At 51.2% G+C, this 23,392-nt stretch overlaps 1 protein-coding gene across 2 annotated transcripts in view; it reads left to right on the forward strand.

The window, feature by feature from the left end:
- The window catches only part of ipmkb (inositol polyphosphate multikinase b), a 192,070-nt gene that overhangs the window by 84,574 nt on the left and 84,104 nt on the right, over positions 1-23,392 (forward strand). For both annotated transcript variants that reach the window (XM_072478930.1, XM_072478929.1), the window contains exon 5: positions 22,828-22,909. In XM_072478930.1, the coding sequence (XP_072335031.1) occupies positions 22,828-22,909 (82 nt within the window). The remainder of the gene's footprint in view (positions 1-22,827; positions 22,910-23,392) is intronic.

Consider the following 23,392-nt stretch of genomic DNA (forward strand, 5'->3'; position numbering starts at 1 on the left):
ACTTGGCTTAAATGAAGAGACTAGTTTGCATAAACTTGGCCTGCATTCCTTTGAGTATGGCAGAGTTGAGAGGTGAACTGATTGAAGTGTTTAAAATATTATAAAGGATTTGATGGGGCTGCTCCATAACACTTATTTTCTCTGGTAGGGGAATCGAGAACAAAGGAACATCAAGTTTAAGCTTTCCATCAAAATTAGGAAGCCTTTTTCTTTCTACATAGAGTAGTAGAGATCTGGAATTCTCTACCACAAAAGATTATAGGTGTTTTGATTGATAGATTTTGATTCGGCAGGGGTAACATGGGATATAGCGAGTAAATGGAGATGATGGAAAGCTGTGAAGACTAGTCATGGTCACGATTGTGGAGCTAACTGGCCTACTCCTGCTTAATCTTCCTGATAAATGGAAAAGTTGCGTCTAATCGTCTTTCTTGTTCTTATCCCTCCAAATTTAGTCGAAGAAAATATATCTACCCAGTAAGACCTTTAAAAACTAGTAGACCTGGACAAAAACGATAGCCTTAAGTTTAGAATCCAACTGCTTATGCGAGTTATCTTTAAGTACTTCTGTATTCTGTGATGTAGAAGTCTGCTATACTTTGTTTGGTAGGCAGTTTCACAGAATCCACGGTGCGGAAGGAGGCCATTCAGCCCATCGTGCCTCCACGGGCTCTTTGGAGGAACAATACACTTAGTGCCGTCCCCACCTCCTCATAACCCTACACATTCTTTGTGCAAATGACAGTCTAATTCCCATTTGAAAGCATCGATTGAACCTGCCTCCATCACACTCAGATGGTGCATTCCAGGTCTTAACCGTTCGCTGTGAAATTTATTTTCCTCATATCTCACCTTTGCTTTTTAAAATTGCTTTTAATCTGTTGATTTGATTTATTGTCACATATACTGAGGTACATGTGGTATTATGTATTGGGGGTCATGTGGGACTGGAAGCCCTAATGTCATTGGCTGACAGATCCCGGGTCCTGGTTGGCCGTTGACCTCAAGCTCCGCCCTGAAGGCGAAGTATAAGAAGCCGGAGTCTTCCCCCGCAGGCCAGTTTACTATCGAGCTGCGGGGGAACAGACACGCTTAATAAAGCCTCATCGACTTCACTCTATTCGTCTCACGGAGTCTTTGTGCGCTACAGTACAGTGAAAAGTATCTGTGACCACTTGTTCTTGATCCTTTTACAAGCGGGAACAGTTTCTTCCTATCTACTCTGTCCAGATCCCTCATGATTTTGAACAGCTCCATCAAATCTCTTCTCGGCCTACTCTTAAAGGAAAATAGTCCTAACTTCTCTGGCCTATCTTCATAACTGAAGTTCTTCGTTCCTGGAACAATTTGAAGGAGCAGTTGCCTGTTCCAAAATGCAGTCATCAATGCTGAAATATGCATTTCAGTTTTCATTTAATAAATGTATGCTCAATTTCATTCCAAACGTTTACAAACAGCTGATGTGGACTACTTAAAGGTTTCATTCTCACTTTATAGTTTGGAGATTGCCTCCCTTTGAAAAGGCTGAGTCACTTTTGCAATTTGCTGCGGCTGTCTCATTTATAATGAAAGTAGGTTTTGTAGCACAACAAATCTGACAGTGGCAAGTGAGACAAAGCTCCAATCAATATCAATGTTGGTTATGCAGAGCATGATGTACCTGCTACTGGAGGCACTAAATGACTGATTATTCAGAGCTGTAGTATTTAAATACAATGTTTGGAATGTGTTGCACTGAGCTGTTGCAGCTGCACAAAAGATCTATTCCAGCTGGGTTTATTGTCTACAGGTGGAGGAGGATAGAGGAAAGAGGGGAAAATAACATGGGCCATACCAGCATTTGTCAGAAGCAGCCTGTAAAGAACCATAAATAAGGGAAACTATGGGTGAGTACCTACTGTGTAAAACACCATCTCACTCAGTTTCTTGGGCTTCATAAACAAATTGAGGCACCTCACTGTTAGAAGTGACCTTCACTTAACTTGCATATTCACTAGAGAGAGGGACCTTGTTGCTCATGAGAGCAGTGTGAACCAGGTTAATAGGCTCAAACAGGTTGATATTAAGGAGGAGGATGTGCTGGAAATTTTGAAAAGCATCAGGATAGATAAGTCCCCTGGGCCAGACTGGGTATACCCAAGGTTACTACGGGAAGCGAGGGAGGAGATTGCTGCGCAGTTGCCGATGATCTTTGCGTCCTCACTCTCCACTGGAGTAGTACCGGATGATTGGAGGAAGGCGAATTGTTGCTCTTTTCAATGGAATACTATCCCACGAGCGTCACCAATAATGTTGCCAGTCGGCACCGGAGGAATGTTGCCAATTAATAATGATGCTCTTTAGAGTCGCCAGATATCAAATGATACCACCACAAGGCTTTACTGGATATCGATCAAAGGACCACACAACCAGTTAGTCAGTTCATGTTCAAAGATGGTTTATTTACACACAAGGATTACTTTGACATGCAACACAAAACACTACAAGTTAAACTACACCTAACAACTACAATAACCTATACTTAACTTCAGGGCAACCGGCTCTATGCAGATAGACAAGGCCTTTGTCCGGATCTTACGTGGCTGGGTGGAAGAAGTGGCTCTGTTTCTGCTGGGCACATCCGTCTGGTAGCGATCGTTGGTCTTGAACTTGTCTGTCTGGTCGTTATGCTGCACTTGGGTTGGCATAGGCCGGATCCAAGAGAGACCGAACACATGGCTGTGTCTCTTCTTATCCCTCTGGGATTTCGTGCTCTTTGAGGCGGTCCTTAACTTGGACCCAATAATTCGACAGGCTTTGATCACTGCCTTCAATTTTGGCCAATAAAGGGCCTTGATGGCTGGGCGTGTCCTTAGCGGCCATTGACCTTGGCTGTTTGGGCTCCCTGAGTAAAGGGAGTGGCACTGATTAGTCTGTATCTGTATCAGTTATCTGAGTACAGTTCTTTTGTTCTGGGGAAATGGGCCATTAGAATGCAAACGAGTGGGGGTTTTGATCGCGTCTAGTTATCTGGGTTGCAAATACACACACAAGCTCTGAGTCTGTCTGTCAGTCCTGGGTTGGCCATAATTCCCATGGTCCTTTGCAGGTGGCCATCTGAGATGGCAACAGAATGTTGTTCCCCTGTTCAAGAAAGGGAATAGGGATATCCCTGGGAATTACAGAACAGTCAGTCTTGCGTCTGTGGCGAGCAAAATATTGGAAAGAATTCTGAGAGATAGGATTTATGATTATTTTGAAAAACATAATTTGATTAAAGATAGTCAGCATGGCTTTGTGAGGGGCAGGTCATGCCTCATGAGCCTCATTGAATTCTTTGAGGGTGTGACGAGACACATTGATGAAGGTCAGGCAGTGGATGTGGATTTCAGTAAGGCATTTGATAAGGTTTCCCATGGTACGCTCATTCAGAAAGTTAGGGGGCATGGGATACAGGGAAATTTGTCTGTCTGGATACAGAATGTGTTGGCCGAAAGAAGACAGCGAGTGGTATTGGATGGAAAGTATTCCGCCTGGAGGTCGGTGACCAGTGGTGTCCCGCAGGGGTCTGTTCTGGGACCTCTGCTCTTCGTGGTTTTTATAGAAGGCGTATGTTGGCTTTCATTAACAGGGGATTGAGTTTAAGAGCCACGAGGTTTTGCTGCAGCTTTATAAAGCCCTGGTTAGACCACACTTGGAGAATATTGTTTCCAGTTCTGGTCGCCTCATTGTCGGAAGCTTGTGGATGCTTTGGAGAGGGTGCAGTGGAGATTTACCAGGATGCTGCCTGGACTGGAGGGCAAGTCTTATGAAGAAAGGTAGACGGAGCTAGGGCTTTTCTCGCTGGAGTGAAGAAGGAAGAGAGGTGACATGATCGAGGTGTACAAGGTGATGAGAGGCATGGATAGAGTGGATAGCCAGGGACTTTTTCCCAGGGTGGAAATGGCTGTCACAAGGTGATTTTAAGGTGATTGGAGGAAGGTATAGGGGAGATGTCAGCGGAGCTCGTGGAGTCAGAGTCATTAATAGGGACATTTAGGGGCTGGTTTAGCACAGTGGGCTAAATAGCTGGTAATGCAGAACAAGGCAGCAGCACGGGTTCAATTCCCGTACCGGCCTTCCCGAACAGATCCCGGAATGTGGCGACTAGGGGCTTTTCACAGTAACTTCATTGAAGCCTACTTGTCACAAGCAATTATTATTATTATTTAAGCGACTCTTGGACAGGCACATGGACAGCAGTAAATTGAAGGAGTGTAGGTTAGGTTGATCGTAGATTTGGATAAATGGTCGGCACAACATCGTGGGCCGAAGGGCCTGTACTGTGCTGTACTGTTCTACGTAACAGTGTAAGCGCTCACCATTATGGGTCTCATTTTATTGCTGGAAGAAATGCATCATGAAGCTGATTATTCCTGCAGTTGGGTGCCGTCTAGATTATTCCCAGTCTGTTCCACAGTGTGAGGTCTCGTTGCAAAAGGTTCCCTTCAACAAATGGTTCAGACCACATAGTCCTTGTCTTCGAGAAGTTGAGAAGGCACTACTGAATCCAGAATACCTTCGAACTGCTATGAATCCCAGTACTTTTAAATTAAGAGATTGAGAAATTCTTTGGAGCAAAACATACTTCCTCGTCTTCCTAAATTCTTCAAGCAACAAGTCAAAAATTGCACTCCATTTTTATAGGCTAACTTGTTAATAGTTAAAATATTTTCAAGATGAGTGTTTGGACAAAGTCAGTATTCGCAAACTAGGAAAAGCTCTAAATTATAAGAGTAATTCTGTTCGCGATTCAATGCTTTTCACATTTTTAAGGTGTGCTGGACCAATAAAAAAATGTTTTTGTTAATTCCCCACATTTCTGTGCTTTACATGTTAGAATGATCAAATCTGTTACGATAGAAAATAATGATTCAGCAAACCTTTAGCATCAGGAGTTATCATGTTTTTTCTTATGAAAGGAGCAATGAATACCAATTCTAATTGAAGAAACATAAATTCCCCAACATCATAGAATCCCTACAGTGCAGAAGGCGGCCATTCGGCCCATTGAGTCTGCACGGACCCTCTGGAAGAGCACCTGACCTAGGCCCACTCCCCTGCCCTATCCCCACAGCCCCACCTAACCTGCGCAATTTTGGACTGTGGGAGGAAACCGGCGCACATGGAGGAAACCCCGCAGACACAGGAAGAATGTGCAAACTCTAGACAGTCACCCAAGGCCAGAATTGAACCTGGGTCCCTGGTGATGTGAGGCAGCAATGTTAATCACTGTGCCACCTTGCCGCCATCATGTTTTTGACAAGTGAGGTGAGGTTGCTAGCAGTGGAGTGAAAGTGAAAAAGATACCTAAAAATTTAAATCCCAAAAGGACCATCATCCTCCGATGATTATAAACTTAATGGAGACTCAAATCTGTCTCTTCCAGTGAAACCAATTGGTATCCCATTTCCACTGAGGAGGGGGACATGTCATGGACATCCCTCTTGTGTGCCAGGCCTACCTGATGAGGTGGTGAAAACTGGCAGTGCTCACCACCCTTAGCTGTTGCCTGTGCCACAATTCACAACACCCATCATTGAAGGGCAAGACTGTATTTCTAAACTCTGACAATATCCTGCACGCTGCAGAGGAATATGCTACACCTGCTGCCAATTGACTGTTTGCTTCTGTATGCTCAGTGATGCTTTTAACAGCTAAATGAGAGGCAGACATTCTGTGTAACATCGAATGAAAAGTAGAAGTAAATATCCAAAGCAAACACCTACTTCCAAGCTGTCTTTGTCCAGCACTGTTTACACAGCGATAGAGGAACAGAAATCTGAGATGGTAAAGGGGTTAAAGATTGTTTACATTGTTCAGAATTATCTGGTTACATGAACAAATCCACTTTGCTTTCAGGGATGTGGTTTTCAGTTGAAGGTGTTTTAACTATTTGCTGAAGAATTTATTTTTCTCTTGCTCATTTTCCCGTCTCCACTTCAGACTCTGTGTGGTTATGTGTGTGGTTCCTTGAAGTATTTTGCTTGTGTTCTCGTGTCAACATTTACGGTGGGCTATTTGATCACCAGGTTATCTGGGGCATTGCAGCTGAGTCAGTCTTGCTCTCGCCCAGTGACCACACTGCCATGACCGGCATGGACCTGATGGGCGGCATGGGAACCTCCTGTGCCATTACAACTCTCCGACTGTCACCTGCAGCAGGGGTTGCACAACAGTTGCGAGGAGTGGGAACCCTGCCCATTTATTATGTCTCTAGCTTGGGTGGAGTGCTCCAATTACCATATCCGTAATGCTGCTCTGACTGAGAACAGACTGGCAAATTGAACTTGGAACGCAGCGACCTGTGGAAACATCAGCAGAGTTTTGAGGTTGCGTTCCAGCTATTACAGGAATCAGGCTTTTAAAAAAATACTCTGTAATAGCTATAGGATTGTACTGGCTCATTCCAGTTGAAATTCTGTATCACAGTACAAATTTGGTGTTTCCGTTTTTAGATAAAATGGTCTCCACTTTACTTTTTAACCTCACTTTCCTGGCGGGATTGTCTATGAGGAGAGTCTGAGGAGGCTGGGTCTGTACTCTGGAGTTTAGAAGAATGAGAGGTGATCACATTGAAACATACACAATTCTTACAATGCTTGACATGGTGGACGTAGGAAGGATATTTCCCCCTAGGAGGGGGTTGTTCTTGAACCGGGGCACAATCTTAAGAAAAAGAGCTAGGTCATTTATATAGCAAGCAGGAAGAGAGCCTGCTCTGCCATTCATTATGGTCATGACTGATCATCCAACTCAGTAACCTGTTCCTGCTTTTCCCCCCATATCCTTTGATCCCTCTAGCCCTCTAGCCCCAAGAACTATAGCCAACTCCTTGAAAACATACAATGTTTTGGCCTCTGCAGTAGAGAATTCCATAGGCTCACCAACCTCTGGGTGAAAAAATTTCTCCTTATCTCAGTCTACGAATGTGGAGTGAATCATTGAGGACTATGACCCCCTAGTTCTGGATTCAACCCCAACCCCCAGTCACCAGCGGTAACAATCTTCCTGCATCTACCCTATGTAATTCTGTTGGAATTTTATAGGGTTCTTTGAGGCTGCCCTCATTCTTCTAAACTCCAGCTAATATAATCCTAACCCACTCAATGTCTCCTCATGCATCAGCCCCGCCATCCCAGGAATCAGTGCCCTCTCCCCATAGCAAGAACATCCTTCCTCAGATAAGGAGACCAAGATGGCACACACTATTCCAGGTGTGGTCTCACCAAGACTCTGTATAATTGCAGCAAGACATCCCTGCTCCTGTACTCAAATCTTCTCATTAGAAAGCATAGAATTGCTATAGTGCAGAAGGAGGCCATTTGGCCCATTGAGTCTGTACCGACCCTCTGAAAGAGCACCCCACCCAGGTCCACTCCCTTGTCGTATTCCTGTAACCCATCTCCCGTTTGAACACTAAGGGGCAGTTTTAGCATTACCAATCTGCCTAACGTGCACATCTTTGGACTGTGGGAGGAAACACAGACACTGGGTGAATGAAGGCCAACATTTACTTTACTGCCTTTACCGCCTGCTGCTGCCTGCATGCATGCTTTCAGTGACTGGTGTACAAGGACACCCAATCCTCTCTCTCAATCTGTAGCCATTCCGATGATTGGCTTTCCTGTTTTTGCTATCAAAGTGGATAACTTCACATTTATCCACATTATACTGCGTCTGCCATGCATTTGCCCACTCACTCAGCTTGTCCAAATTACACTGAAGGATCTCTGCATCCTCCGCACAGCTCACCCTCCCAGTCAACTTAGTGTCAGCAGCAAATCTGGAAATATTACATTTGATTCCCTCATCTAAATCATAAAACACATTGTGAATAGGTGCAGTTCTTGCACTGATCCCTGTGGGCACCCCACTAGTCACTGTCTGTCACTTGGAAAAAGACCCTTTATTCCTCCACTTTGTTTCAACGTTCTATCCATCTCAATACTCTACCCCAAATCTCATTCGCTTTAATTTTCCCTTATGTGGGACCCTGTCAAAAGCCTTCTGAAAGTCGAAATAAACTACATCCACTGGCTCCCCCTCATTAACTCTACTAGTTACACCCTCAAAGAACTGCAGAAGATTTGTCAAGCATGATTTCCCTTTTGTAAATCCATGCTGACTCTGTCCGATCCTGCCACTGTTTTCTAAGTGCTCAGCTATTAAATCTTTGATAATGGGCTCTAGCATTTTCCCCACGACTGACCGCAGGCTGACTGGTCTGTTATTTCTCTATCTTCCTTTTTAAATAGTGGAGTTACATTAGCTACCCTCCAGCCTGTAGGAACTGTTCCAGTGTCTATAGAATCTTGGAAGATGACCACCAATGCTTCCACTATTTCTAGGACCTCTTCCTTAAGTGCACTGGGATGTAGATTATCAGGCCCAGGAGATTTTTCAGTTTCCCCCAACATCATTTCTCTGCTAATACTGATCCTCTCCAGTTCCTCCCTCTCACTAAACCCTGTGTTACCAACATTTCTGGTATGTTATCTGTGTCCTCCATTGAGAAGGACTGAGAGAGCGAGGAATTTCTTCAGAATGTGGTGAATCTTTGGAGTTCTCTACCTGAGAGGGCTGTGGATGCTCAATCACTGCATGTTCAAGACAGAAATCGATACGTTTCTAGAAAGTAAAGACATCAAGGGTTATGGGAGAGTACAGGAAAATTACATTGATGCAGAAGATCAGCTCTGATTTAATTGAACGGTGGAATGGGCTCGAGAGGCTGAATTGCTTCCTCTTGTTTCCTTTGTGCCGATGTTCGGTTGCTGTTTGCAAAAGGATGCTGATTGTTTGAATTGTGAAAAGGAAGTACAAATTTCCAGCCAACCAATAAATCAATTTCTTGCAAATAGCTGGGAGATTTGCAATAAATTTGAGTGTTTTTTGTTGACACAGTGGGGTGGTGTTATCAGTGACCACTATAACATTCTGCTGTCCATCACACCATCTATAATACAAAATGGGAGCAATTTCAGTGTGTGTAGCATGTTAAAAATGTACAGTCCTTACTGCCTTTGGAATAATCAGCCCTGAAAATCAATGGTTTCCTTGGCCGTACCTTGGTGTCATAGATAACCTTTCGACAACCAAGATGAGTGATGTTGAAGCCAAGGTTTGAACATTTACAGGTCATGGTGAACTGATGACTCTGAGATTAATAGGTGACCAGTTCTAAGTGCCACTTCCAGCGAGAGGGATATTCATTTGCAGCCCTTTGTTTTTCGGAATCATTATTTCAGGTTTGCTGTAACAGTCCGGATTAGTGGGCACGTGAGGTTAAAATCCTCAAGCATTGATGTACAAAAAAGTACCCATGACATTACGGACTAGAAAATTGGAGTCAAGATTGTGGATACAGTAGTCTGAATCCAGTATTGGAGTTAGTTTCCTACTGGTGATATATTGGTGTAGATTAGTGACCGACATTGACCATTTTTCCCCCGTTTATGCATATTTTATGTTTCTGCAGATCCTAGACCGAGGAACCCGAAAGCAATGTTGAACAGCCTTGGTTTCAAGTCTGATTTCTTCGGACTTCTTTTATTTCCTGTGGTTAACAAATTTCTTTTTTATCAACCAATATATTTTAAAAGGATAAAGGTGAAGTGAAGTTTAAAATAACGAGACTCCAATATGTTGCAAGGTTTAACTGGAATAATTAATCTGGAGCTTTATTTTCCCTCTGCTGCTTTTCTCCTTGTTGAGACTGACCTGGAAAGATAGTATATAGTTTCACCGGCTGCCATTTGCTCTCTGGTACCTCACTCGGGTAAGCTGTTGTTCCTACATAAGCTTGATGGGGCTGGCAGACTGCTCTTCAATGGAGGGGGCTCCTAGGTCAAGTCACATTCATTGGTGCACACTGGTGTCTTTCAGGAAAAAGAATTGGGAACTGGAATCCTGGCCATTCTTCCTTTCCTTAACCCAGGACGATAAAGCCAATTCCAGCATTCTTTCCCCAGCCATGATTGCTGTGACCTTACTGCATGCAAGCTAAGGATACAGGATGGGGACAGTCTGGTCTGCAAGGCCCAATGGCTTGTTTGTAAACTCGGTTCATGAGCTGCGCTGCTGAGTTTAGAAAGAAAATGGGGAAGGCCTTCATTCTTAGTCCTATTTTTATATATAAACCATTAAAAAAAAAAAAACTGTGGATTAACTACTTAATATATAGAAAATTTTATATTCAGAATAATTAATGTAAAATTGTGGAGTTTAGAATGTATACTGCTTGTTAAACCAGATTTGCTGTTTAGTTTGAAAGCAAATTAAAGCTCACTTCCGGGTGTCTGGCACCGTATGCAAGGCTGTAGGTAACATTTTGACAGTTAGTCTGCTTCATCCTTCTCCAGGTTGAATCTTCCTATCGATAAAGGCAGTAAAGGAAAGTATTGTTTTTATGGGTAAAATGCATTTAAGACCAATAAATGCCAGGTATGTTAAGATTACCATGTATATCCACTTACAAGTAATGCTAGTCCAAAATGCCACTTTACACACAAACACTCAAAGATGCATCACTTGGCATGTATAGTTCCTGTTTAGCAATGAATGTTGTCTAAAGGATTAGTCTGTGCTAACACAAAAGGCTTCAAATGTGTTTGACCACTACACCTATCTCACAGCTGTACCACCCTTTACGTAATGCCTTTCGTAAGATGTCACAACTTTGCTCTGTCTACATTTTTCAATTTAAAAAAAAAAAAAAAAGAATCTCTTGCAGACTCTCATATATATTTGTAGATTGGGCTGTTTTATTGGTATAACTATTAAGGGTTAAAATATACATTAAGGTATGGCTTACATAATTGTAATGATTTCTGCTTGCTTCATCACAGAGGCTGACAATGTGCAAATTATAGTGTGGAATTACTGAATACCGAGTGCTTATGAAATGCAATATCTGATTTGAAGTTTTATTTTTAAAACTTGTTTGCAGATCTGTCTGCAGACATTTCAAAAGTGTTGTACTTAATAATAAGTCAATCGTATAAAATGTCTTGACGATCTTTTTTTAGGCAACTTTTTAAAGTAATTTTGTAAAATTATTTTACTGACCTCATATCTCTAACTTTGCCAACACACCCTTTTGCCTCACATATTGCCCCAATGATCTGTTTATTTTTGTAATGATTCATAAAGTTATTCATCCCAGTTATTAATTAAAAAAAAAAAAGTCTCATACAAACGTTAGCAAAATGGCCCATTGTGGAATCACCTCTTAAAGAAGTGTATAATATAACATGTTTGCGACTCAAAGGTCTGATCCGCAAGACATTAGTGTGAGATTCACTCATGCAAGCCAGGAATAGTCTGACAGCCTAAGGGTAGAGCTACTGTTGCACGATATTGCTACACAATTTAGACACAGACCTTATCAGGGTTGATAAATTATCAAGAGCTGTCAGTTAGCAAGATGCTGACCTGCATGATTATCATTTTTGCATTTTGATTTTTCACTGAGAGTCCCCAAAGTTTCCCAAATGATTTTGTGCGAGAGCAGCACCCTGAGAACCAGCAATGCTGGGTAGCGATTTGTATGCACACCAGGCATCACTCTTGATTTTGCAAGTCGCTTTAGGCAGCAGATGTTTTTACAATGTAAAACTTTGACAAATAACGCGCATATATATATATATATATATATATATCAATAATTTCAACCATTTTATGAAGCATGGATCTTGCCGACTCAACTACTAAAGAAATCTGTTCACAAATTTACATTTGGCTGTTTCCTATTATGGTCGATAAGGTAAGCCTCCCTTTGAGATTTGGAACCTGTGACCATTGAATTACACTTGGCTCTCTGCAGTGATTTCTTCTTTTGTGCTGCTCCATCCACATCCATCTTCTAATACAATTCACTTCAGCCTGCCTTTGGTTCTGCTGACTTTTGTAAAACATATTTTTATGCAGGAAAACGATCAGTTTGAACGTCTGGCTTGCTTACCTCCCGAGGGGCATGTGGCATTTGGAGTTGATGGAATATTTAACCAGCACAGCAATAATTAGCAGCAGGCAACTGCAGATTTTATAGTGACTTTTTGTTAATTGAGTTATGGGATGTGGGCCTAGCTGGCAAAACCAGGATTTATTGCCCATCACTAATTGCCCTTGAGACGCCTTCTTGAACCACAATGGTCACTCTTGCCTCACCTCTGGAATTCATCTTGGGCAGTTTTCCACATTGGCAGGTACCATTGTTGTTACTGTATGAGAACAGCTTGGCTGGAGCCCTGACCAGTTTTGGAACACAGGTTTTTAACACTATAGCTGGGTTGTTGTCGGACACCATAGCCGTGGCTATATCCGTGTGCTCAGTCACCTCTTGATGTCATGGGGAATTAATACAAGCCAGCTGTAGCCAATTCAGGCACCTCAGGAGGGAGCTGAGATAGAGAATCATTTCAATCTTCTAACTGGAGATGATTGTAAACACTTAACTTTGTACTTACACTGATGTTCTGGGCTCTACCATTTTTCAGAATGTGGTTGTTTGTGGAGCTTCCTTCACCAGTTATTTAATTGCCCACCATTCATGAATGGATGTAACTGGACTGGAGAGCTATGATCTGATCTGTTGGATTGCTTAGAATTTTACTGCTTCTGCTGTTTAGTATGCAGGTAGTTGCACCAGTGTGGTACTGTGTTTTCAGACATGCCTTATGCTGTTCCTGGCATGTCATCCTGCACTTTACATTGAACCGGAGCTGATCCCCTGGCTTGATGGTAATAGTTGAGTGAGGGATGTGTTGGCTTACTGTTTGTGGTGGAATACAGTTCTTCTGCTGATGAAGGCCCATAGCACCTCATGGATGCCCAGTGTAGAGCTACTGGATTTAACCTGAATCTATCCCATTTAGCATTGGATTTGTTTATTGTCGCATTTACCGAGGTACAGTGAAAAGTATTTTTCTGCGAGCAGCTCAAACAGATCATTAATTTATTTATAATCTTTATTGTCACAAGTAGGCATACATTAACTCTGCAATGAAGTTACTGTGAAAAGTACATTAAGTACACGAAAATAAAATAAAAAGAAAGTACATAATGGGGCAAAACAAGGTACACAATGTCAATACATAGAATACAGGAGTGTAGTATTAATCAGGTCAGTCCATAAGAGGGTCGTTTCGGAATCTGGTAACAGCGGGGAAGAAGCTGTTTTTGAATCTGTTTGTGCGTGTTCTCAAACTTTCTGGTTTCCTGCCCGATGGAAGAAGTTGGAAGAGTGAGTAAGCCGGGTGGAGGGATCTTTGATTATGCTGCCCGCTTTCCCCAGGCAGTGGGAGGTGTCGATGGAGTCAATGGATGGGAGGCGGTTTGTGTGATGGAGTCAATGGATGGGAGGCGGTTTGTGTGATGGACTGGGCTGTGTTCACGACTTGAAGTTTTTTGCGATCTTGGGCCGAGCAGTTGCCATACCAGGCTGGTATGGTGGTAAGACTACACAATACAATGGAGAGCATCCTCCGTGTACAGATGGGATTTATCTCCACAAGGACTGTACAGTGGTCACTCCTATCAATACGGTCATGCACAGATGCATCTACGACAGGTAGATTGGTGAGGATGACGACAAGTAGATTTTTTCCCTCTTGGTTCCCTGACAGTCTGCCACAGGCCCAGTCTGGCAGCTATGCTCTTAAGGACTAGACCAGCTCAGTCAGCAGTGCTATCAAGCATCTCTTGATGATGGACATTGAAGTTCCCCAGGAGTACATTCTGTGCCCTTCCTACTCTCTGCTTCTAAAAGTGATATTCTAAAAGTGAAAAGCGAACGGGATATGGCACTCGACTCAGAGCGACAGTTCCAACGCGCCACAGCGAAAAACCGCACCGACCTCCTCAGAAGACAAACATGGGACACAACCGACAGAATACCCTTCGTCGTCCAGTACTTCCCCGGAGCGGAGAAACTACGTCATCTTCTTCACAGCCTTCAACACGTCATTGATGACGATGAACATCTTGCCAAGGTCATCCCCACACCCCCACTACTTGCCTTCAAACAACCGCGCAACCTCAAACGAACCATTGTTTGCAGCAAACTACCCAGTCTTCAGAACAGTAACCACGACACCACACAACCCTGCCATGGCAATCTCTGCAAGACGTGCCAGATCATCGACATGGATACCACTATTACACGCGAGAACACCACCCACCAGGTACGCGGTACATACTCGTGCGACTCGGCCAACGTTGTCTACCTCATACGCTGCAGGAAAGGATGTCCCGAAGCGTGGTACATTGGCGAGACCATGCAGACGCTGCGACAACGAATGAACGGACATCGCGCAACAATCACCAGGCAGGAATGTTCCCTTCCAGTCGGGGAACACTTCAGCAGTCAAGGGCATTCAGCCTCTGATCTCCGGGTAAGCGTTCTCCAAGGTGGCCTTCAGGACGCGCGACAACGCAGAATCGCCGAGCAGAAACTTATAGCCAAGTTCCGCACACATGAGTGCGGCCTCAACCGGGACCTGGGATTCATGTCACATTACATTCATCCCCCACCATCTGGCCTGCAAAATCCTACCAACTGTCCTGGCTTGGTACAATTCACACCTCTTTAACCTGGGGTTACCCCATCTCTGGATCTGTAAAGATTTAATCACCTACTAATGGTCGCATTCCTAGCATTGTTTGGCATCTTTGAATTTGTCTATATATGTGTTTCTGGAACATTCACCTGAGGAAGGAGCAGCGCTCTGAAAGCTAGTGACATCGAAACAAACCTGTTGGACTTTAACCTGGTGTTGTAAGACTTCGTACTGTGCTCACCCCAGTCCAACGCCGGCATCTCCACATCTAAAAGTGGTGTTCAATATGGAGGAGTACTGTTTCATCAACTCGGGGAGGGGTGGTAGGCAGGACATTTTCCTGACTTGTTCACATGTGAAAGGTACATTGACTTCCCAAAACAGTTTGAAGATTTAAAAAAAAAAGAAAGACTGGTATATTGCATGACCCCAAGATGCCTTGAAGTGCGTCATAGCCTGTGTGCAGTTGCCGTTATAATGTATTGGAATGTGTCTGCCAGTCGGGGCACAGTAAATTCTCATGTACAGAATGAAGTACATAACCACCTAATCTTTTTACATTATGTCGGTTGAAGGATAAATGTTGGCCGACACCCGAAGAACTCCTCTTAGAGTAGTACCATGGGACCTTTTACATGCACCTAAAAATCCCTGTTTGACATCTCATTTGAAAAACAGTACAGTACTCCCTCAGTACTGAGGCGTTGGATGAGATGACATGCTGATCTCCTGGAGTGAGATTTGCAACTGATGAGGTCAATAGATGACCTGATTAATACCCGTTCACCTATTAAAATGGAGTCCCAGTAACTGGATAAGAGATTCAGAGGATCTGAGGATTACTCACTGTCCAAAATTTCTGAAATTTATTACAACATGGATAATTGAGGCAAACATAGTTACGAATGTTGATGGCTGGAAGTAATTCCTATTGCTGGTAAGTTCCAAAAATGATATGCAGTGGCTTTGAGGATTTGGTCAGTATGAGATACTGACATTACAGCAGCCATTGATGAGTGGTTCTATTGCAGTGCAAAGCACTGAAGTTAATAATGATGCCTGGTTTTCGCTACCCAAATTTCAGTATCTTTCCGAGCCTTAAATTTTAAAGACTGTAATTAATGCCAGTGTTTACTACAGGTTTACACATAGTTCTGTGTGGTTTGGCATGTCAATTTGCTTCGGTAATTGTCCTAATCCCACAAATGTGGCAGTGTTTTTGTTATAGTTTGTACAAATGTCAGTATCAAGATTCTCATGATTTCTACCTGTAGGAATGTTACTCGTTCCTGTTGTAATGCCTCCTTTCAACTGTTGTATAGGGAATTATCACCACAAATACACAGGCTATACAGCTCTGTTCATGTTCCTGTCACATTTATAACCCTGACTTCGTTTTTTTTAAAAGCATTCTATCCAGATATTTATTGATTTCCCTACCAGCCCTTCCCCCACCATTCTCCCAGACCCTTCCCCACCATTCTCCCAGATTCTTCCCCACCATTCTCCCAGATTCTTCCCCACCATTCTCCCAGATTCTTCCCCACCATTCTCCCAGACCCTTCCCCACCATTCTCCCAGACCCTTCCCCACCATTCTCCCAGACCCTTCCCCACCATTCTCCCAGACCCTTCCCCACCATTCTCCCAGACCCTTCCCCACCATTCTCCCAGACCCTTCCCCACCATTCTCCCAGACCCTTCCCCACCATTCTCCCAGACCCTTCCCCACCATTCTCCCAGACCCTTCTCCACCATTCTCCCAGACCCTTCTCCACCATTCTCCCAGACCCATCCCCACCATTCTCCCAGACCCTTCTCCACCATTCTCCCAGACCCTTCTCCACCATTCTCCCAGACCCTTCCCCACCATTCTAACAGACCCTTCCCCACCATTCTCCCACGCCCTTCCCCACCATTCTCCCACGCCCTTCCCCACCATTCTCCACGCCCTTCCCCACCATTCTCCACGCCCTTCCCCACCATTCTCCACGCCCTTCCCCACCATTCTCCCAGACCCTTCTCCACCATTCTCCCAGACCCTTCTCCACCATTCTCCCAGACCCTTCTCCACCATTCTCCCAGACCCTTCTCCACCATTCTCCCAGACTCTTCCCCACCATTCTAACAGACCCTTCCCCACCATTCTCCCACGCCCTTCCCCACCATTCTCCCACGCCCTTCCCCACCATTCTCCACGCCCTTCCCCACCATTCTCCACGCCCTTCCCCACCATTCTCCCACGCCCTTCCTCACCATTCTCCCACGCCCTTCCTCACCATTCTCCCACGCCCTTCCCCACCATGCACCTCCCCCACCATTCTCCCAGTCACCTCCCCTGCCATTAAGCCCTCCCCCACCCTTCCCCTAGCCCCCTCCCCCACCCTTCCCCTAGCCCCCTCCCCCACCCTTCCCCTAGCCCCCTCCCCCACCCTTCCCCTAGCCCCCTCCCCCACCCTTCCCCTAGCCCCCTCCCCCACCCTTCCCCTAGCCCCCTCCCCCACCCTTCCCCTAGCCCCCTCCCCCACCCTTCCCCTAGCCCCCTCCCCCACCCTTCCCCTAGCCCCCTCCCCCACCCTTCCCCTAGCCCCCTCCCCCACCCTTCCCCTAGCCCCCTCCCCCACCCTTCCCCTAGCCCCCTCCCCCACCCTTCCCCTAGCCCCCTCCCCCACCCTTCCCCTAGCCCCCTCCCCCACCCTTCCCCTAGCCCCCTCCCCCACCCTTCCCCTAGCCCCCTCCCCCACCCTTCCCCTAGCCCCCTCCCCCACCCTTCCCCTAGCCCCCTCCCCCACCCTTCCCCTAGCCCCCTCCCCCACCCTTCCCCTAGCCCCCTCCCCCACCCTTCCCCTAGCCCCCTCCCCCACCCTTCCCCTAGCCCCCTCCCCCACCCTTCCCCTAGCCCCCTCCCCCACCCTTCCCCTAGCCCCCTCCCCCACCCTTCCCCTAGCCCCCTCCCCCACCCTTCCCCTAGCCCCCTCCCCCACCCTTCCCCTAGCCCCCTCCCCCACCCTTCCCCTAGCCCCCTCCCCCACCCTTCCCCTAGCCCCCTCCCCCACTCTTCCCCTAGCCCCCTCCCCCACCCTTCCCCTAGCCCCCTCCCCCACCCTTCCCCTAGCCCCCTCCCCCACCCTTCCCCTAGCCCCCTCCCCCACCCTTCCCCTAGCCCCCTCCCCCACCCTTCCCCTAGCCCCCTCCCCCACCATTCCCCTAGCCCCCTCCCCCACCATTCCCCTAGCCCCCTCCCCCACCATTCCCCTAGCCCCCTCCCCCACCATTCCCCTAGCCCCCTCCCCCACCATTCCCCAAGCCCCCTCCCCCACCATTCCCCAAGCCCCCTCCCACCATTCCCTAGCCCCCTCCCCATCATTCCCCTAGCCCCCTCCCCCACCCTTCCCCTAGCCCCCTCCCCCACCCTTCCCCTAGCCCCCTCCCCCACCCTTCCCCTAGCCCCCTCCCCCACCCTTCCCCTAGCCCCCTCCCCCACCCTTCCCCTAGCCCCCTCCCCCACCCTTCCCCTAGCCCCCTCCCCCACCCTTCCCCTAGCCCCCTCCCCCACCCTTCCCCTAGCCCCCTCCCCCACCCTTCCCCTAGCCCCCTCCCCCACCCTTCCCCTAGCCCCCTCCCCCACCCTTCCCCTAGCCCCCTCCCCCACCCTTCCCCTAGCCCCCTCCCCCACCCTTCCCCTAGCCCCCTCCCCCACCCTTCCCCTAGCCCCCTCCCCCACCCTTCCCCTAGCCCCCTCCCCCACCCTTCCCCTAGCCCCCTCCCCCACCCTTCCCCTAGCCCCCTCCCCCACCCTTCCCCTAGCCCCCTCCCCCACCCTTCCCCTAGCCCCCTCCCCCACCCTTCCCCTTGCCCCCTCCCCACCCTTCCCCTTGCCCCCTCCCCACCCTTCCCCTTGCCCCCTCCCCACCCTTCCCCTTGCCCCCTCCCCACCCTTCCCCTTGCCCCCTCCCCACCCTTCCCCTTGCCCCCTCCCCACCCTTCCCCTTGCCCCCTCCCCACCCTTCCCCTTGCCCCCTCCCCACCCTTCCCCTTGCCCCCTCCCCACCCTTCCCCTTGCCCCCTCCCCACCCTTCCCCTTGCCCCCTCCCCACCCTTCCCCTTGCCCCCTCCCCACCCTTCCCCTTGCCCCCTCCCCACCCTTCCCCTTGCCCCCTCCCCACCCTTCCCCTTGCCCCCTCCCCACCCTTCCCCTTGCCCCCTCCCCACCCTTCCCCTTGCCCCCTCCCCACCCTTCCCCTTGCCCCCTCCCCACCCTTCCCCTTGCCCCCTCCCCACCCTTCCCCTTGCCCCCTCCCCACCCTTCCCCTTGCCCCCTCCCCACCCTTCCCCTTGCCCCCTCCCCACCCTTCCCCTTGCCCCCTCCCCACCCTTCCCCTTGCCCCCTCCCCACCCTTCCCCTTGCCCCCTCCCCACCCTTCCCCTTGCCCCCTCCCCACCCTTCCCCCCTCCCCACCCTTCCCCTTGCCCCCTCCCCACCCTTGCCCCCTCCCCACCCTTCCCCTTGCCCCCTCCCCACCCTTCCCCTTGCCCCCTCCCCCTTGCCCCCTCCCCCTTGCCCCCTCCCCCTTGCCCCCTCCCCCTTGCCCCCTCCCCCTTGCCCCCTCCCCCTTGCCCCCTCCCCACCCTTCCCCTTGCCCCCTCCCCACCCTTCCCCTTGCCCCCTCCCCACCCTTCCCCTTGCCCCCTCCCCACCCTTCCCCTTGCCCCCTCCCCACCCTTCCCCTTGCCCCCTCCCCACCCTTCCCCTTGCCCCCTCCCCACCCTTCCCCTTGCCCCCTCCCCACCCTTCCCCTTGCCCCCTCCCCACCCTTCCCCTTGCCCCCTCCCCACCCTTCCCCTTGCCCCCTCCCCACCCTTCCCCTTGCCCCCTCCCCACCCTTCCCCTTGCCCCCTCCCCACCCTTCCCCTTGCCCCCTCCCCACCCTTCCCCTTGCCCCCTCCCCACCCTCCCCCCCACCCTTCCCCTTGCCCCCTCCCCACCCTTCCCCTTGCCCCCTCCCCACCCTTCCCCTTGCCCCCTCCCCACCCTTCCCCTTGCCCCCTCCCCACCCTTCCCCTTGCCCCCTCCCCACCCTTCCCCTTGCCCCCTCCCCACCCTTCCCCTTGCCCCCTCCCCACCCTTCCCCTTGCCCCCTCCCCACCCTTCCCCTTGCCCCCTCCCCACCCTTCCCCTTGCCCCCTCCCCACCCTTCCCCTTGCCCCCTCCCCACCCTTCCCCTTGCCCCCTCCCCACCCTTCCCCTTGCCCCCTCCCCACCCTTCCCCTTGCCCCCTCCCCACCCTTCCCCTTGCCCCCTCCCCACCCTTCCCCTTGCCCCCTCCCCACCCTTCCCCTTGCCCCCTCCCCACCCTTCCCCTTGCCCCCTCCCCACCCTTCCCCTTGCCCCCTCCCCACCCTTCCCCTTGCCCCCTCCCCACCCTTCCCCTTGCCCCCTCCCCACCCTTCCCCTTGCCCCCTCCCCACCCTTCCCCTTGCCCCCTCCCCACCCTTCCCCTTGCCCCCTCCCCACCCTTCCCCTTGCCCCCTCCCCACCCTTCCCCTTGCCCCCTCCCCACCCTTCCCCTTGCCCCCTCCCCACCCTTCCCCTTGCCCCCTCCCCACCCTTCCCCTTGCCCCCTCCCCACCCTTCCCCTTGCCCCCTCCCCACCCTTCCCCTTGCCCCCTCCCCACCCTTCCCCTTGCCCCCTCCCCACCCTTCCCCTTGCCCCCTCCCCACCCTTCCCCTTGCCCCCTCCCCACCCTTCCCCTTGCCCCCTCCCTACCCTTCCCCTTGCCCCCTCCCCACCCTTCCCCTTGCCCCCTCCCCACCCTTCCCCTTGCCCCCTCCCCACCCTTCCCCTTGCCCCTTCCCCTTGCCCCCTCCCCACCCTTCCCCTTGCCCCTTCCCCTTGCCCCCTCCCCACCCTTCCCCTTGCCCCTTCCCCTTGCCCCCTCCCCACCCTTCCCCTTGCCCCCTCCCCACCCTTCCCCTTGCCCCCTCCCCACCCTTCCCCTTGCCCCCTCCCCACCCTTCCCCTTGCCCCCTCCCCACCCTTCCCCTTGCCCCCTCCCCACCCTTCCCCTTGCCCCCTCCCCACCCTTCCCCTTGCCCCCTCCCCACCCTTCCCCTTGCCCCCTCCCCACCCTTCCCCTTGCCCCCTCCCCACCCTTCCCCTTGCCCCCTCCCCACCCTTCCCCTTGCCCCCTCCCCACCCTTCCCCTTGCCCCCTCCCCACCCTTCCCCTTGCCCCCTCCCCACCCTTCCCCTTGCCCCCTCCCCACCCTTCCCCTTGCCCCCTCCCCACCCTTCCCCTTGCCCCCTCCCCACCCTTCCCCTTGCCCCCTCCCCACCCTTCCCCTTGCCCCCTCCCCACCCTTCCCCTTGCCCCCTCCCCACCCTTCCCCTTGCCCCCTCCCCACCCTTCCCCTTGCCCCCTCCCCACCCTTCCCCTTGCCCCCTCCCCACCCTTCCCCTTGCCCCCTCCCCACCCTTCCCCTTGCCCCCTCCCCACCCTTCCCCTTGCCCCCTCCCCACCCTTCCCCTTGCCCCCTCCCCACCCTTCCCCTTGCCCCCTCCCCACCCTTCCCCTTGCCCCCTCCCCACCCTTCCCCTTGCCCCCTCCCCACCCTTCCCCTTGCCCCCTCCCCACCCTTCCCCTTGCCCCCTCCCCACCCTTCCCCTTGCCCCCTCCCCACCCTTCCCCTTGCCCCCTCCCCACCCTTCCCCTTGCCCCCTCCCCACCCTTCCCCTTGCCCCCTCCCCACCCTTCCCCTTGCCCCCTCCCCACCCTTCCCCTTGCCCCCTCCCCACCCTTCCCCTTGCCCCCTCCCCACCCTTCCCCTTGCCCCCTCCCCACCCTTCCCCTTGCCCCCTCCCCACCCTTCCCCTTGCCCCCTCCCCACCCTTCCCCTTGCCCCCTCCCCACCCTTCCCCTTGCCCCCTCCCCACCCTTCCCCCCTTGCCCCCTCCCCACCCTTCCCCCCTTGCCCCCTTCCCCCCTTGCCCCCTCCCCACCCTTGCCCCCTCCCCACCCTTGCCCCCTCCCCACCCTTGCCCCCTCCCCACCCTTGCCCCCTCCCCACCCTTGCCCCCTCCCCACCCTTGCCCCCTCCCCACCCTTGCCCCCTCCCCACCCTTGCCCCCTCCCCACCCTTGCCCCCTCCCCACCCTTGCCCCCTCCCCACCCTTGCCCCCTCCCCACCCTTGCCCCCTCCCCACCCTTGCCCCCTCCCCACCCTTGCCCCCTCCCCACCCTTGCCCCCTCCCCACCCTTGCCCCCTCCCCACCCTTGCCCCCTCCCCACCCTTGCCCCCTCCCCACCCTTGCCCCCTCCCCACCCTTGCCCCCTCCCCACCCTTGCCCCCTCCCCACCCTTCCCCTTGCCCCCTCCCCACCCTTGCCCCCTCCCCACCCTTCCCCTTGCCCCCTCCCCACCCTTCCCCTTGCCCCCTCCCCACCCTTCCCCTTGCCCCCTCCCCACCCTTCCCCCCTCCCCACCCTTCCCCCCTCCCCACCCTTCCCCCCTCCCCACCCTTCCCCCCTCCCCACCCTTCCCCTTGCCCCCTCCCCACCCTTCCCCTTGCCCCCTCCCCACCCTTCCCCTTGCCCCCTCCCCACCCTTCCCCAACCCCCCTCCCCACCCTTCCCCAACCCCCCTCCCCACCCTTCCCCAACCCCCCTCCCCACCCTTCCCCAACCCCCCTCCCCACCCTTCCCCAACCCCCCTCCCCACCCTTCCCCAACCCCCCTCCCCACCCTTCCCCAACCCCCCTCCCCACCCTTCCCCAACCCCCCTCCCCACCCTTCCCCAACCCCCCTCCCCACCCTTCCCCAACCCCCCTCCCCACCCTTCCCCAACCCCCCTCCCCACCCTTCCCCAACCCCCCTCCCCACCCTTCCCCAACCCCCCTCCCCACCCTTCCCCAACCCCCCTCCCCACCCTTCCCCAACCCCCCTCCCCACCCTTCCCCAACCCCCCTCCCCATCATTCCCCTCGCTTCCTCTCACCACCATTTACCTAGCCCTCTCACCACCATTTACCTAGCCCTCTCACCACCATTTACCTAGCATTCTCTCCACCATTCCACCAGCCCCCCTCACCATTCCCCTAGCCGCCTCCTCCTAGCCTCCTCCTCACCGCCATTCCCATAGTCCCCTCTCCAGGGGATTGTATTTTGCTATTTTCCTTGAATATTAGCAGCCAGCAGATATTTTATATGAAATGAATGCTGCCACTTGATCTTAATTAAATTTTTCTACTTAGGTCTACCAGTTCTCATCAGATAGCTACATGACATACGATCAGCGCTATGGAAGAGGTCTAACCAAGGAAACTTTGAAAGATGGTGAGATTATATTCTTACAAGATTATACGTTGTTCTGACATTCTGTCATATAATCTAAAAGATTATATTGGAAGCCATATTTAACAACATTGCTATTGCCTCATCCTCATGCTTAGCATTAATTACTGAAAAATGCCATGTGGTCAAAGTCTGCTGCACTTGGGAGAGCAGTAAGTATGTACATTAAAAAGGCAGGGCCATAAAATCAGGCTCAAGGAAGAGCTCATATTTTTAATATCTGTGCTCGTCATTGAACCCCCAACAAAGGAGCTATTAATTATTTCCCCCAAAATGTCAAGAAACACTATGGCCATCTAGGAAACGAAAACCTGGGTGTTATGACTAATATCTCACAGCATGAATGTGGAAGTCCTTATTTTTATTCCGCTATCCCCTCTATTGCCCTGCCCCCAACAGTAGCTCATGCTGTCACAATAATTCCACAGGGGCCCACAGCCCAAATTAACCGTACTCAATTCATCA

The sequence above is a fragment of the Scyliorhinus torazame genome, chromosome 16 (genome assembly GCF_047496885.1).
Source record: "Scyliorhinus torazame isolate Kashiwa2021f chromosome 16, sScyTor2.1, whole genome shotgun sequence".
Classification (NCBI taxonomy): Eukaryota; Metazoa; Chordata; class Chondrichthyes; order Carcharhiniformes; family Scyliorhinidae; genus Scyliorhinus; species Scyliorhinus torazame.